The following is a 14,975-nucleotide window of genomic DNA, read 5'->3' on the forward strand; positions in this document are numbered from 1 at the left end:
AATGCGTTTTTGAACAAACAAAGTCAAGTTTTTCTATACTTATTCAGTTATCTTTGTTTATTTGCTAAAAATATTGCTAGTGTTTTGGTTAAAGAAGAAAGAATTCTGTATTCTATAATTGTTCAAAGTCTTAACAAATGGGTTGAATTTGTTTGGAATTAAATTCTCCAAGTTTATTCCAATTTTAATCCTTGGATTTCTTAAACAACCGAATTTGGATACTACACGTTACATTACTAATAAAAACTGAAAAGACCTGGTCCGTGCAATTTGGGTGGAAGTAAAAATCTAGCATATGAATGTAATTTCCTTCTTCAGTTTACCATTTTTTACAGCTCCTTTTTACTTCTCCGGCTGAAGTAACTTCTTTTAACGTCCGACTTTTTTCTATCCCTTTTTTCTCGACCTTTGCTTCACCGCACTGTATATTTTCTTTTTTTCCCTTCAGCCTCCGTTGTTCTTTCGTTTTAGATCTTCTACGATTCTGTTCTGGGCGTTGCACCGAAACCACTCGTTCATCGCAATGTCCGCAATGACTGAGGAATCCGAACTTCAAAACGGATTCCAAGCACAATCAGAGCCAGAACTCGAATCGAAAGTAGAATCTCAACCCGAACAGCAATCTGAACCGGAAACGAAACCGGAGGAGGAATTGAAACCGGAACCGGTAGTAACCGATGCGGATCTGAAGCCGGAGGAGGACAAAGAGGGCTCGATTCAATCGAATGAGGTGGACAAACCAGCATCCACCGACCAAATTGCTCGTCCGGAGCTGGGAAATGATGAAGGGAACCGGACTTTCACGATGAGAGAATTACTAAGTGAATTGAAAAGTGAAGAAGATGATGCAGGCTCTCCTTACAGGTACTTTTGTTATTTATTCTTTCTTTTCCTTTTGGAGTTTCAATTGATCATAAAATTACTCTCTTTAATGCTATAATTGGATTTAGATAGATTTAGCGTAGAATTCTCTGGATCTCTGGAATTCTCCGTCGATTCGTCACCTGAATTACATATGAAAATTATTCAAGTTTCAACTGATCAGAAAATTACGCTCTTTCTTCTTCCTTTTTAATATCCTGAATAGAGAAGTTGGAGAATTTTGGTTCTTTTATATCTATTGGCAAGCTACTGGATGTTATTGAGGCGTACTCTTCCTATTAGACAACGAGTCATTTTTATTAGTTGCATGCATGAGCAACTGTTCTCCGATCATGGTCTTCCATTAGTCCTAAACTTGGCGTTTGTTGAAAATTTGCTATCTTTGAGCTTTATAGACATTCAGATCTGTTTTCTATATTTGAATTCTTCAATTAGTTCTGAATTTCAAGTTTAGCGTTAATTTAGTCTTACTCTATGTCTAGCTTGGATGAAGAAGTCCTTAGGTTTGGGATCTTGTGCTTTATAGAATTAAGTTTATATTTTTTTTCATGTGCCATCACTCATGCAGTAAACCTTTCTTTTCCTCAGTATGGAATAAGCATAATATCACCTCATTTCTCCTTGTATTTCTGATTTTTCTCATTGTCTTTGCCTCAGTATGGAATATGTATGATAGCATCTCATTTCTCCTTGTATTTTCTATCTTGTGCTTCGTATGTTACAGTCAAGAAAGCACACAACAACAAACCTACCAAAACAATGCTGCAATGGAGTTGATCAATAGTGTCACAGGTGCTGATGAGGAGGGCAGGTCTCGCCAACGGATTCTTATATATGCTGCCAGGAGGTACTTTCATATTGTTACAATACACTTTCATACTTTTCTGTTGTATTGAGCTCAGTATGTTGTTGTTTTAGAATTTTGCTATTCCACAATAGTGATTTCCAGTCAATTTTTGTAGGTACGCTACTGCTCTAGAGAGAAACCCAGAAGATTATGATGCTCTCTACAACTGGGCATTGGTTCTTCAGGTTTGAGATACTGATTGATTTTTTGTATAATGATAACATCATTTAGAATCATATAGTATGTCCTCCTATTTTAATTTGGCTTGGACAGCTTGCATAACATTGTCAATTTTAAGCATATTGTAATCATTGTAAAATGTGTCAGATTGCTCATAACATGTCTCCACTGTTCTTATTTGGCTTGCAGGAAAGTGCAGATAATGTTAGTCCAGATTCTACTTCACCTTCTAAAGATGCCTTGCTGGAGGAGGCTTGTAAAAAATATGATGAGGCAACTCGTCTTTGCCCAACACTTCATGATGTATGTATGCTTGTCCATGTCCCTAGGATCCTGTTGCATTGCTATGAATTTGTGATTTTTTTAGTTCTGTAACAATTACAAAATGGCATGATGACTGCTTGGAAAGCAGAAGCCAGATAAGAAACTGAATACACAATAGATTTTTTTTTTTTGTTGGGGGTGGGGTTGATTATTACAGACTTGTGAAATTGAATTCATTTGAGCATTTCTGGTTTGTACTGTTGGAGAGTTCAATTTTATTGTGTTAGGTTTCTTATTTCTTGCTGAAACATGAAAACTATTTGAAGGATTAATGACTGATTATTGTTTCTTTAGTAAATTACATTGCAGAAAATTTTCTGGTTGTTTATGTTTATGGTCCTTCAGATTGCTTACATGGGCACCTTATAAATCTTAATCACAGCATATTAAGTGTATAAGTGCATATATACACACACAGAAATGAGTCTGTATAATATATATTCATGATATACATTCACATGACTTTGATGCAATGTCATTACTTGACAGGCTTTCTACAACTGGGCAATAGCAATATCTGATAGGGCAAAAATGCGTGGACGGACCAAAGAAGCTGAAGAACTATGGGAGCAGGTTCTGACTATATGATTTTGGTATTTCAGTCATGCTAGACTTATGAATGAGTAACACTAGCTTTTTGTTGGAAAATCTTGGTGTCATGCTGTGGAAAACTTTTTCCATGTGTGGATAAGATTCTATTTCCTGTTCTGTTTCATGTTAACTGCATGCTTTACATAATCCATTTTAACAAGGCCAAAGAACCATGGAAATTGGTTTTGACTGTATAATTTTGCTATATAGTCAATTCTAGAGCTTAGTACCGCAACATGTTGTCCTTGCAGTACTGCTGTGTGGAAATCCTTGGCCTTTTCTAAGAAATGCTTTGTTGTAGTGAATAAAAACCTTGACCTTGTGTTTAATAGAGCCTTATCTTATTGTTATGGTTTTGCAGGCAACAAAAAACTATGAAAAAGCTGTCCAGCTCAACTGGAACAGCCCTCAGGTATATTTGAAGTAATTGTTTGGTTAGTCTTGTAATTCTGCTAACTAGAACGCCTGCATCTTTTCATTTGTATTCCACCTGTTAGCGATTATAAGGATGCTTGAATCTCTTTCAGGCGCTAAACAATTGGGGACTTGCACTTCAGGTACACTGTTTTAGTGATGTCGCTATTACGACGGTCATCATTTATCTCTATATCTTTTGAATTAAATTCTGAGACTACTTCTATGAAGTCGTAGGATGCTTTGCTTACTTTCATGTCTTATCACGTTTTATTTAGGAACTCAGTGCGATTGTTCCAGCACGAGCGAAGCAAAAAATTGTGAGGACTGCAATTAGTAAGGTACAAAAGTCATTTGAAGAAATCAGAGTGCTTGGATGACTTTAGGAACAAGCAGCAAAGTAATTTGATATCTGATATGTCCTAAAAGAATTGCTTCTAGTTGCATTTGTATTCTTACAATTAACTTTACTTCTAATGCAGTTTCGTGCAGCAATACAGTTGCAATTTGATTTCCATCGAGCAATATACAACCTTGGAACTGTTCTGGTAAGTTTGTTGGTTAGTAGTTCTTATTCTGCATGGCCTGATCCTATTTTCACCTATGAATTCATTTCTTTGTGATATTAATGAGATTAGATAATGACTTCATTATCTGAACGTTTCATTCAAGTTAAGTATAAATTCAAAACTTGAAATATCTATGTTCTTATTACAGTATGGTTTAGCTGAGGATACGTTAAGAACTGGAGGGTCAACGAATCTGAAAGAAGTTTCCCCAAATGAGCTTTATAGCCAATCTGCTATCTACATTGCAGCTGCTCATGCATTGAAACCAAATTACTCGGTAAGAGATCAGTGTGTTTTTTGGACTATAGAGGTTTATTGACTGGATGCAGTCTCACTTTGAGGCTATGTGGGTGGCATAATTATTGGCTAAGGAAATTTTGTAGCATAAATTCGACATTTTGTAAACATTAAATTTTCAGGAAAGCTAATGATATATTTCTTTTTTTTCTGCTTAACTTAAAGTGTCAGAGTTGTGCAATTTGACTTCCCATCTTAGTTTTGTGGATGTGTTCTTATTTGATGTTTTGAAACATACAGGTTTACAGCAGTGCCTTGCGACTTGTTCGTTCAATGGTCAGTATTTAATTTTTCAACAATAATTTGAGATTTATTCTTTTCTAAATAGATTGAATCATCTGTAAGGGAAGTGGAGTCTAAACCTATGAGAATGATCTCTTGCTCCTTTTCCTGTTTGATGAGCATTTTTGTGGATCTTTAAGTAGTAAGAGGAATGTTGTTAGGTGTGATCCTTGAAGTCCACATTTCTTTCATGTTAGTGCATCAGCGCTGTTTCAATTGTCAATTGTCAGTGCAACATAACTGAACCTTTAGGGTGCACCAGAAACTGTTGTTCTGATGCAAAATGTCCTTTCATTATAGAGAACTACATGCCTAATCCAATGTTTTTTTCGAATAGTATACCTTTGGCTTGGATGTGAACCCATTTACTGATGCCAATCCAAACCCCCAAGAGTGTTTATTTCTTTTTCACAATAGAAGCAATGACACATAGGGTGCCTTTGGTGTGTAGGATGATGGTTAGGATAGAATAAAATAAGATAAGGAAGTGGATTGGATTAGATAATATCATCCTATCCCTATGTTTGGTGTGTGTAAGATTAAGGATAGGATAGAATGATCTCTATCAATGATCAAAATTACCCTTTTCATAAAATAAATATGATTTAAATTTATAATTTAATAATTATGAACAGAATTTAAAATGTTTGAGCAAGAATATATTTAATTTAAATGTTTATAATTATATTTAACTTTCCAAAAAAGAAAATTATGCAAATGTATCTTGTCTCTCAGTTTTTTATTTTTTCTTCTTTTTTTCTTTCTGGTCTGCCAGAGGGCAGCCATCGGATGGGGAGGGCTGGATCTGGATGGCTGAAGCAGCCAGAGCCACTAGACGAAGCTGCTGATGGCTACTCCCAGTGTCATTTTGGCATCAAGAGTTCCAATTTGGCCCCTCTTTGATCGCATCTGGCATCATAGAGTGCTCTAGCTGTTTCACCAGTGTTAATGTTGGCCGGAAATGGGGCTAAAGGGAAGGAGGAAAAAGAAAAAGAGGGAAAAAAAAAGAAAAATAAAAAAGGAAACAAAATCGGGCTAGCCAATTAAAATCTTTAGATGTAAGTTTTAGGGGTAAAATGGAAAATGCAAAGCATTTATCATCCAGTCCCATAAGATTAAAAATAATCCTCCCTTATTTCCAGAGGATTGAGTCATCCTATATCAGGAAGATGATTAATCCTCTTTGCAATCCAATTCCCCCTTTTTAGTGCACACCAAACATGGGATAGGATGAAAATGGTCCTATTCTTTCCATCACCCATAGCACCGTAACTCTGAAAACCTTTAGTTAGTATGGCCTAGTGCTGCCTCCTTGGAGTAGTGATCTTGGGTTCAAACTGTAAGAAGTATGGTTTTATTAAAAAAAATAATGGCAATAAACTGCATTCCTATTCTCTCTTCCCCTGTTGTTCTGAGTGTGTCTGTGTGTTAGGGAAGAGGGTTTTTCTTATTTATTCATTTTATGTTTAAACTGAGGCAGCTCAGCTAGTTTAAAAATATTGAGTGGGTTATAGACCACATGATAGTGGCTGTCATCACGCTGTTTATACTCGGAATTAGCTGGGGAAATTATTTTTTATTATAAATCTGACAGAAATAAAATTTTGACAGCTACCTTTACCCCATCTTAAAGATGGGTATCTGACTGCACCACCAGCAGGAAACACAATTGCACCTCATAGTGATTGGAAAAGAACAGAGTTCTTTTTGAATCATGAAGCGCTTCAACAGGTAAAAAACTGATTGGTTTCTTTGTTGTCCACGGTAAACAAATATCAAGTTCCATTTTCCTTTTTGCCTGAGAATGGGGATTCATTTCTTCAAAGAAATTTTCTTATTTAATGTCTGAACTTATGTTATTCCTACAATCAAAAAGAAAAAGAACTTTGTTTTTCCTATTTCTTTAGTAAGTCAGAATGAATAGAGGAAGAGCAAATATATATTTGTTGTAAGTCACTTTCATTTTAATTCCAGGATGGTATCGAGCAAAACTAGTTTTAACTGCTAATCAAAGAATTAAGGGTGTATGAGTGCGTGTGTGTTTGAGAGAGAGCTGGGAATAGGGTTTATCTCTAGTTTATGCTGCTAGTCTATGTCAGTGTATCCTTGTATGTATTGCTTTGGCAATTTTCTCTAATCTGATATTAGTTAAAGACCACATCTTCATACTTTCATTTTCTTTCTCCATGTCCTTCTTTTCTGTTTTCCAATTGAGCAGGTTATCAGGGTCGAGCAGAAACAAATTTCCCGCAGCCTCTCTGGCAGAACTGCAGATGTAGCAAATATCGATAAAAGGGCTATCAGAGTTGATATTCCAGATATTGTTTCTGTATCAGCATGTGCTGATCTGACTTTACCACCAGGTGCAGGCCTCTGCATTGATACTACCCGCGGTCCAGTTTTCTTGGTAAGTATCACGCTTTATGTTTTCATTTAAAAATGTCCTCTTAAATCGTAATGAATGACTTGTATTTTTCAAACTGATGGCAAAACTTAACAACTATTGGCGAGATATGCCCATGTTTGGCATTTGGATGTTGTTTTAGCAACATATGTTTGGCAATCCAGCTTTGGTAAGTATTTTCTGCTCTTCCCTTCAGGTTGCTGACTCCTGGGAATCCCTAGATGGATGGCTTGACGCAATCCGCTTAGTTTACACAATTTATGCACGAGGTAAGACTGATGTTCTAGCAGGTATCATTACAGCCTAAGTGTTTCTCATGTAATTGAGCTTGCAATTTTTTATTCAGATTGTTTACATCCGTCTTCAAATTTGATTGGATCTAATTTGAATCATGTATATTATCAAAATTTTTGGAATACTAAGGTTAAGCTAATTGTTCTGTCAAATTATTCATTTGGTATCTCATCTGACATCATATTTCTTTTCCTGCGGCATATCTCCTTAGAAAATGCTAACCGTAAAGTTGGAGGATGGCTTGAAATTGAACCACTCCTCCCTTCCCCATTGAGTGCCAGCCCTTATTTCATGTTTTAGATTGTACATAAAAGCGGGTAATGTCCAAAGTGAAAGTGAATGGGTGGCAATTTCTTGGTTTCCACTCTCTCTCTCTCTCTCTCTCTGATAGAAATAAATTAATGTTCCTAACTAGCGGAGGCCAGTGAAACGAGGAGATTTTCTGTAGGAGTAGGACAATTCCCGTCTGACTTACCTGAGGTTGATCAGAGCAGTATAGAGTGGGCAAATATCAGTATTTGTCTTGGTTCGCAAAATTACATTTTCATTAGGTGGTTTTAGACTATTGGTTATCTCTCAATTTGGACCTGTACCCATTTTGTAAACTGATTTGAAACATTATTGATTATTAACCCCACTATAAAGTTATTTCTTAAGAAAAAAAGTCTGATCTTTACCCTTTTAATAAAACAGCCAAAGCAATGGAAACTTGAAGGCAACAGCTGGAGTGTGTGCTCGATATTCCATCTTAACTAAGATTGGAGTTTTTATTTTCTGAAAAATAGTAAATATACTGAGTTTTCTACTACCCTGTGATGATCGCTGCAAGCGTCTGGTCCTTGAACCAGCGTTGGATCTTTATATTCTTCTTCCTTGAACAATTTATCACGATTTCTCTAGGAAGGCAGGAATTTCATGCAAATGGGCGGATTTATTTTGGCCAAGGCTAGAATTGAAGCAGGGAGAATCCATAGCCCTTCTCCGCATATTAGTCCAGAAGCGACGGCTGGAACCATCAATTCAGCCTCCTTTGCTTTGAGCTTTTGCCAAACGAACACAATCAAAGTCCCCAAGCACATGTCAACGGCAAAATATGCCCCAACTAGAAACGGCACCGCCATGACCATCGGAAGTGGCATCCATTTCCCTATCTTATGCGGTGAGAAATCTCTCACCAAATTCACTGCCACTGCCAAAGCAAAGAAGCCATAACAGAGTTGCAAGCAGTGGTGAGGCAGAGCTGAAAAGCCTTGTACACCGAGAATCGCCATGTTTCTGTATATCAATGCATAAGGAGCTTTGAATTCCCCGTACGGGTTTCCAACATCAAATGCCTTGTAGAATACGAAGAAGCTAAGCGGCGCTGTAATGCAGCCTATAGCCGTACCAATTGCCTGGCTCAAGAACATTGCTCGGGGTGAGGTAAGAGTATAATGCGCTGTCTTGAAATCTTGCATTAGAATGCAAGCAACAGAAACAACAGATTTGATGAGACCACATCCAGCAAGCCCGGCGACCACGCCGTTTTCCTTGCCCGTCAATGCCGCTAAGATAAATAGGGCGACTTTCCCATAGTTATAGGCCATGTTAATGTCAGTGAGACCAGCCCCATATGCATTGCAGAATGCCAGAGATGGGGCAAGCATGTAAGCTACAAGCACATAGTACCATTTGAGCTGAGGGAACATGATTGGGATCACAATAATTGACATGATGGATAAAAGCACGTATCCCACAATGCCAATCCACATGGGGATGGTTTCTCTGAGGAAAACTTCATTTTGTTTTAGACCCTCAACTGTCTCCTTCTGGTCATCCTCATCGGCTGCAAGGAGGACAATATATGTTGGTGAGTCACTATCAAAAGTTCATTAGATGACAATAGAGCATTAAAGAACTCTTTTAACTTTTTCACCCTGGAAAGTGGAAACACAAGATGAGATTGCTGCTCTGTTACCTGTATTTTGGTTTTTGTTCTTCAATCTCCCGTGGATATTGATAAACGTGAAACACAAAATCTTGAGGAAATTGTAGAGGCCGTCACCAAGAATGAGAGCAACAGATAGAAAAACCTGACAACCAAGAATTATAGGTTATATACATGGCTCTGTAAACAATTTTTATACTACTACGGAAGCGGAATAGTAGATTAATGACTTCTCTGTTTTTGAGGACAGAGACAATGCGAGACCTTGTAGCCATATAAACTCTTCATGCTACTTTCTTGTAAATCCTCAGGAAACCAATCTCCTTTAAGCCGATTAATAAGTGGCCACATTAGCCCATACGAAAGTACGGCTCCAAAAAGCAAAGACAAGTTAACCAGGTGGGAACAGATCATTCCTGCTCCGACGTAGGTCAGGCTGAAATCAAAGAAGAATCTGCGAGAAAACCACATATTCAACAATACGCCAAGAAATGATTAGTCATATAAACAACAGACAAAAGAAAAAAGGAATGGTATGCTCAATAACATTCCAGGCACAAAAGACCTACGTTTGCTTCCAGGCTTGCAGTCCGAAAGTAGGAAACTGTTTGAAACCACATCCATCTTTCCCGGAGAAAAACCATTGGAAAAACCCCCACAGGAAACTGGCTGAAAAATACTTCAGGAATCCATGCACCTGTTTCCTGCAATATAAATTACCATAGATCATGGTAACTTCTCCTACTGGTTACAACCAACGAAGAAATGTTAACTCTGGATGCTTACTTGGCCGCCTTATCGCCTTGGCTATGGAAACCATTGATGAGAACTGCAGTTGCCAAGCCACTGGGATAAGTCAACTTGAGGTCCACTATCATGACCTGTACAGAAGAACTCCATGAAAATTTTTTGAACCTTTTCCCAAAAAAAAAAACCTCAAAGGGATGTTCTGACATGCTCCTGTCTTTATAATACTATAGTGATTCTTTCACTCATTTTAGCAGGGGTGAACTTCTACCCTTCACGGTCCCAAACCCCACTTCTGCAAACGCCATGCAGAAAACATGTTCTTTGGCTGGAGAAACTATTAACATAAACATCAGACACACCCAGGAAAAAGCAAAAAGAGAACACTTTCTCCCTTCACGACATAATTTTGTGCAAGTTATCTTCAACTATTTATAACACTTAATGGGTGATGGAGAACAAAGTTAGAGCCGTTGATCATTTATTAAGAGAAACTTAGATATACCTTTCTGAGAGGAATTAAGACAAAAAGACCAACAAAGCAAACTACAAAAAGGAAGCCAGTCATCCAACCAAATCCTGGTTCCTTTACTGCGTTAGCGGAGTTCCCTACTGTGTCTACTCCAGACATTTCGTATGTCTTCCTGTTTAATCCCAAGAGATAAGAAGCAAATCCACCTGCAGTCCATATCATAAAAAAATATGTAATGTTAGGAGAGAACTAGAAGAACCGAAAAATAAGCAAATAAACCTCAAAGGTTGCTTATGCTTGAAGCTTCTAACCTCCAACGGCTATGCTGTAACATGCAACTGCACATGTTTGTATCATGGTGTTCTCTTGTCTTGTAAAAGGTTTGGACATAAATCCAGCCTTTTGAACAACTTTTGTCCATGTCCGAATAAAAACAAAGGCAAGAAGAGCAGCGGAGACATTAAGATTGGGAACCATACCAGTCGTGAGGTTTAGTTTCATGGCTATCACACTGTAAATGGTCCCAATCAGTATGCTTACAATGAATCCCCTGACAGTGATTTGCTTCGCCCATGGTTGTATAATCCTTGAACCCTCAGTTTCTTGCTGTCGTTCTTCCAAGTTGTCTCTCTGGTTCTCTTTCTTTTCTTTCACTTCTTCCATGCTCATTAATTGTTGCTCTGCGAAATTCTGTTAAGCTCCTAATATACGGTGTTAGCTAAATAAGTTCAACGGATCAATGAAGACTTGACGTCAACAGAATAAAGAGAAATGGACATATCTCACCTTGGTCTTTCTTATTCTTCTCTTTCTCTTCTTTTATTTCTTCTGGCTTTGGTAGACGGATTAGACGCTCACATAGTGTCAATCAAGTTGCCAAATGGTTCTCTGTCTGCTTCTCTCGAAACACACTTAAAATACTTCTCAATGAAGCAGACACCGTGAAACCTGTGCGGATCTTTGTTGCCTTCTCAATAAAAGGTTGTCTTCCTCAGTCTTTTCCCCAACCTACACTTAGCCTTCATATATAATTCATTACACCACCGAAAAATTCCACCTAACAGCGGAAATATATTGTTCAGAGCCTACTTAGTTTCATTCACTTGCCAAAGTGACAAATGTAGAAAATGATTTCTCTAACAATAGGAGGGAAAGAACATCGAATAAAATGCTTGTGTATGAAGGAGCAGGCACTAGATTATAAGTATTTATAACCAAGCTTGTAACTTAGACAGCTTACTTAACGAGTCGTTGGCCTTATTGGATGACTTTTCTTCTCTTTTTGTTTTGGAAAGGCTGGATGACCTTATCATTGGCCTCTCCTCTTTTTTTTCTAGGCCATTGAGTTTGTTATGATAGTGTTGTTAAGAGGAGAGATTCTTTTTTTTTTCTTTCAGCCGAGTGTGGTTTAGGCATGATCTCTGGAAGATTGTAGAGTTGTGGCTATGTGGGTATCAGTCATCCAATTGAACAGAAAATGATGGACTGACATTATGTTCATGTTGAGGTCATAAAGTCAATGGAGTGCTTTGTTCTTTTACTTGTAATACCAAACACATTGATTTTTGTTTGTGTCAGTAGGCCCTAATCTGGATTTGGATAGGCTTTTTCTTCCCTGGTGCATGCAAAATATCCACGGCTCTTTTTCTTGCAATGTTTCTTAATTCTTATCTTATTGTTGTTCACTCTGTTCTGCTACCCTGTTAATTTCTAAAACTTCTACACATTAGCTATAATTAGATTGACAAATGCATGTGCCAGTCTTTGATTGGATTCTTGTTTATCAGTTCTTTTTTCTTACATGTCCTCTCAGAAACGTTTAAGATAATGTGTACAGCTTGTTAAATTTCTCTATAAATTATCACAACTCATTAATTATCAATAAATAGAAGTATTACACCCGAACATTTAGTTCATTGATTGGTATATAATATATTTACCTTAAAAGTAAAATTCAAATCTCCCTTTCTTCAATTATTAAAAAAAAAATCTATAAATAGAAGTACCCATTTGAGGCACGCAGAGTAATGGCTAATCGTATGGACTATGGAAAGCCTTTTCCAAAAAAGGCATTCAATCAATATCTATTGAAACTATAATCCACTGGAAACGAAACTTCTCTCTGCTCAAAAGTTTTATCCTCCTTCACATTGACCAACCGGTTAGATTCGAGGCTGGTTAAGTAAGTGACTATGCCTTGTGGAATATGGATTCTCTCCTTATATGTTAAACAAATGAGCATGGCTCACAGTCGAACGTGTTAACCAGCCGAATTTAGATAACAAATGACAAACACACAAGACAAAACCAATAAATCCAACTAGGGAAGATGAATTCATATTTAAATTTATTAAGTTACAGTTTTTATAAAAATAAATAAATAGATGTTATTTTTATTATTTTATTTATTTATAGTTATAATCTTGAATGCTTAAGAAAGAAGAGTCTTTGAATAAATAAAGAAGAATATAGATTCTCTCTTTGTATGTTAAACATATGAGCAAGGACCATAGTCGTACGAATTAATCAGCCGAAGTTAGATAACAAATGACAAACACACAAGACAAAACCAATAAATTCAACCAGGGAACTGGACAAACAATTTAAGCCCCACTTTTTATGACATACATGTAATATTCCTCACAAAATATATATTATAAAAAAATATTTAAATTTATTAAGTTATAGTTTTTATAAAAATAAATTAGATGTTATTTTTATTAGTTTATTTATTTATAGTTATGATTTTATATGCCTTAATAATTAGAAAATAGTAAAAGGAGTCTTTAAGTAAATAAAAAAGTTTTAATTAGAATTAGTTTTTATTTATCACGTTTAAGATAGAAGGGTTAAGATTAGTTTATTTATCTGACCATATACGTTAAATCATATTTAAGAAAAAAGTTAACGACAGTTACTTCATTTAAAAAAAAAGTAGAGGATTAACATCCATTTTATTTCATCAAACTCCAAGAAAAACCAGTCAAAATAGTTTAATCTTAGAAGAAGAAGGAAGATAAAGAAAAGGGAAAAGTATTCAATGGATTGTTGATTAAAGTATAGTTAGTATTGTATTTTCATAGTTTGAGTATAAAAACTCTAAATTATTTTATGTTTTTTAACTTTTATTCAAATTCAGTATTATTTCAGTGACATGATGGGTACCAAATGAAAAATTTTGAAAAAATCTTTTCAATAGTTTTTGTAGCAACTCGTTTAGCTTTGTGGCTAGGAAGATACAGATTTTTTAAGTTGATTGGAAACTTGATTTTCAATAATTTTGACGACTCAACTTTAGTCACCGAAACTTCATATTCCAGTAATATTTTGGGTCGTTTCTTTGAAGGCTTTTGTAGTATGAAATAAGGTGTTTAATTTGGCATCACTTACTCAATTAGGAGCTTATGGTGTTAAGAGAATTAAAGCGTCAAAATAGGTTAGTTGATATTGTGATGATTTCTAAACTTTTGGCTTTTGAAACTTGAAAATCTTGTGTTCTTTTTAATCAAAACAAATTTTTGTGTTACAGTATGATATGAATACTTCAAATTGGTATTGATTTTATGACTGCAAATAATTTAGGTTAAGAGTTACAAAAGTTCAAAGTAAGCCAAATGACCATCTAGATTCTGAAAATTTCAAAAAATAGAAATTTTTTTAATTTTGATTTTAATTAATGATTAATAAATTTTGCTGTAAACTTCATAAATATTAGATAGGTGATTTTTGTTGTATTTTTTATATATAAACGTATGTATATTTATATTTTAAAAATTTATTTATTAAATTAGTAGATTTTATAAAAATATCAAAACTTAAGAAAAAATTACAAATATGATTTTTATATATAAAATTAATATTATCTTTCTATCAAAAATTAAAATCATTACTGATTTTATGATTTTAGTTTAATTCTCAACTTTATTTGAAAATTTTTTATTATTAATTCAAAAATATATAATAATAAAATATAAACTTATTAATAAAAAATGTTCCTAAATTGCAGTAGAGATCGCTATACACCCTAAGTGCTTAGGATGGTTAACGGGGATTTGTTTGCAAACTCAGTTTTGATTTTTATATATATTTTCTTGATATATTAGGCTATTTGGAGAATTTTATGATTTGCTACTTGAAAGTAAACCAGACAAATTAGGTAAGTGACTGATATCTCTTCGGTGTTTTCATACCTTAAAATTTGCTTTAATATGATTTTCGTACTTGAATATAATATTTTGTCTTATGGTATGTTAATTCAGATGAGCATGCTAATATATGTAAATAAATATGATCTCTATGTTGATTTTTAGAATATAATTTCGATTTTATTTTGGAACTTGATTTTTTTAAATGTATGCATATATGAATATCTTTGTAAATATTTAGTTTGAAATTATTATATTTTTTATATGCATTAGATATGTTTTGAGAAAGTGGATACACTATTTTGTAAAATTTGAGTAATCTAAAAACATATATTTCTATTTTGTCTCCTAGCATGGTCATACTCTGACTCTGCCAATGAGTGTTAAATATTGACCATGTCGACATGTATTTGGTTATTAGAGATCGATCTCCCAACCATACTACCAGTTACAGAATAATAGTAATTATGATAACTATTCAGCGCAACCAATGATTATTTTTGATATACTTCTAACTCATGCCATCGGGATAATTGTAGATTTATTTTTGACTTATGTAACAGGAGTTAAGTGTGGTTGTAAAATGTTTTAAGAGATTTC

General features: G+C 35.2%; 2 protein-coding genes across 3 annotated transcripts; one reads left to right on the forward strand and one right to left on the reverse strand.

Annotated features, from left to right (window-relative positions):
- Nucleotides 1-358: 358 nt before the first annotated feature.
- LOC18605982 (Tetratricopeptide repeat (TPR)-like superfamily protein) lies at nt 359-7,236 on the forward strand. Its single transcript, XM_007039338.3, has 14 exons — nt 359-864; nt 1,607-1,729; nt 1,845-1,914; nt 2,099-2,212; nt 2,723-2,806; nt 3,186-3,236; nt 3,352-3,381; nt 3,517-3,579; nt 3,721-3,786; nt 3,956-4,084; nt 4,345-4,380; nt 5,998-6,117; nt 6,605-6,793; nt 6,987-7,236. Exons 1-14 carry the CDS (start codon nt 524-526, stop codon nt 7,095-7,097), a joined length of 1,527 nt encoding a protein of 508 aa, XP_007039400.1. The 5' UTR covers nt 359-523; the 3' UTR covers nt 7,098-7,236.
- Nucleotides 7,237-7,832: 596 nt separating this feature from the next.
- Nucleotides 7,833-11,706, reverse strand: YSL1 (YELLOW STRIPE like 1). Of its 2 annotated transcripts, none has more exons than XM_018117754.2 (8): nt 11,017-11,706; nt 10,542-10,920; nt 10,264-10,436; nt 9,798-9,892; nt 9,581-9,715; nt 9,276-9,465; nt 9,042-9,156; nt 7,833-8,909 (listed from the first exon to the last, which is right to left on the reverse strand). In XM_018117754.2, exons 2-8 carry the CDS (start codon nt 10,897-10,899, stop codon nt 7,981-7,983), a joined length of 1,995 nt encoding a protein of 664 aa, XP_017973243.1. In that variant the 5' UTR covers nt 10,900-10,920; nt 11,017-11,706; the 3' UTR covers nt 7,833-7,980. The 2 variants fall into 2 exon arrangements, with proteins under 2 accessions (XP_017973243.1, XP_007039404.2); XM_007039342.3 differs by having other exon boundaries at nt 10,542-10,931.
- Between the last annotated feature and the right edge of the window lie 3,269 nt (nt 11,707-14,975).

This window comes from Theobroma cacao, chromosome 3 (assembly GCF_053813885.1).
Source record: "Theobroma cacao isolate CCN51 chromosome 3, ASM5381388v1, whole genome shotgun sequence".
Taxonomy (NCBI): domain Eukaryota; kingdom Viridiplantae; phylum Streptophyta; class Magnoliopsida; order Malvales; family Malvaceae; genus Theobroma; species Theobroma cacao.

Coding starts and splice junctions, on each gene's coding strand:
- LOC18605982 (XM_007039338.3), top strand. CDS start 524: ATGTCCGCAATGACTGAGGAATCCGAACTTCAAAACGGATTCCAAGCA. Junction 3,787..3,955: donor ACAACCTTGGAACTGTTCTG/GTAAGTTTGTTG, acceptor TTCTTATTACAG/TATGGTTTAGCTGAGGATAC. Junction 6,794..6,986: donor CCCGCGGTCCAGTTTTCTTG/GTAAGTATCACG, acceptor TCTTCCCTTCAG/GTTGCTGACTCCTGGGAATC.
- YSL1 (XM_018117754.2), bottom strand. CDS start 10,899: ATGAGCATGGAAGAAGTGAAAGAAAAGAAAGAGAACCAGAGAGACAAC. Junction 9,157..9,275: donor AGAGTTTATATGGCTACAAG/GTCTCGCATTGT, acceptor CTTGGTTGTCAG/GTTTTTCTATCTGTTGCTCT. Junction 8,910..9,041: donor GAACAAAAACCAAAATACAG/GTAACAGAGCAG, acceptor TCCTCCTTGCAG/CCGATGAGGATGACCAGAAG.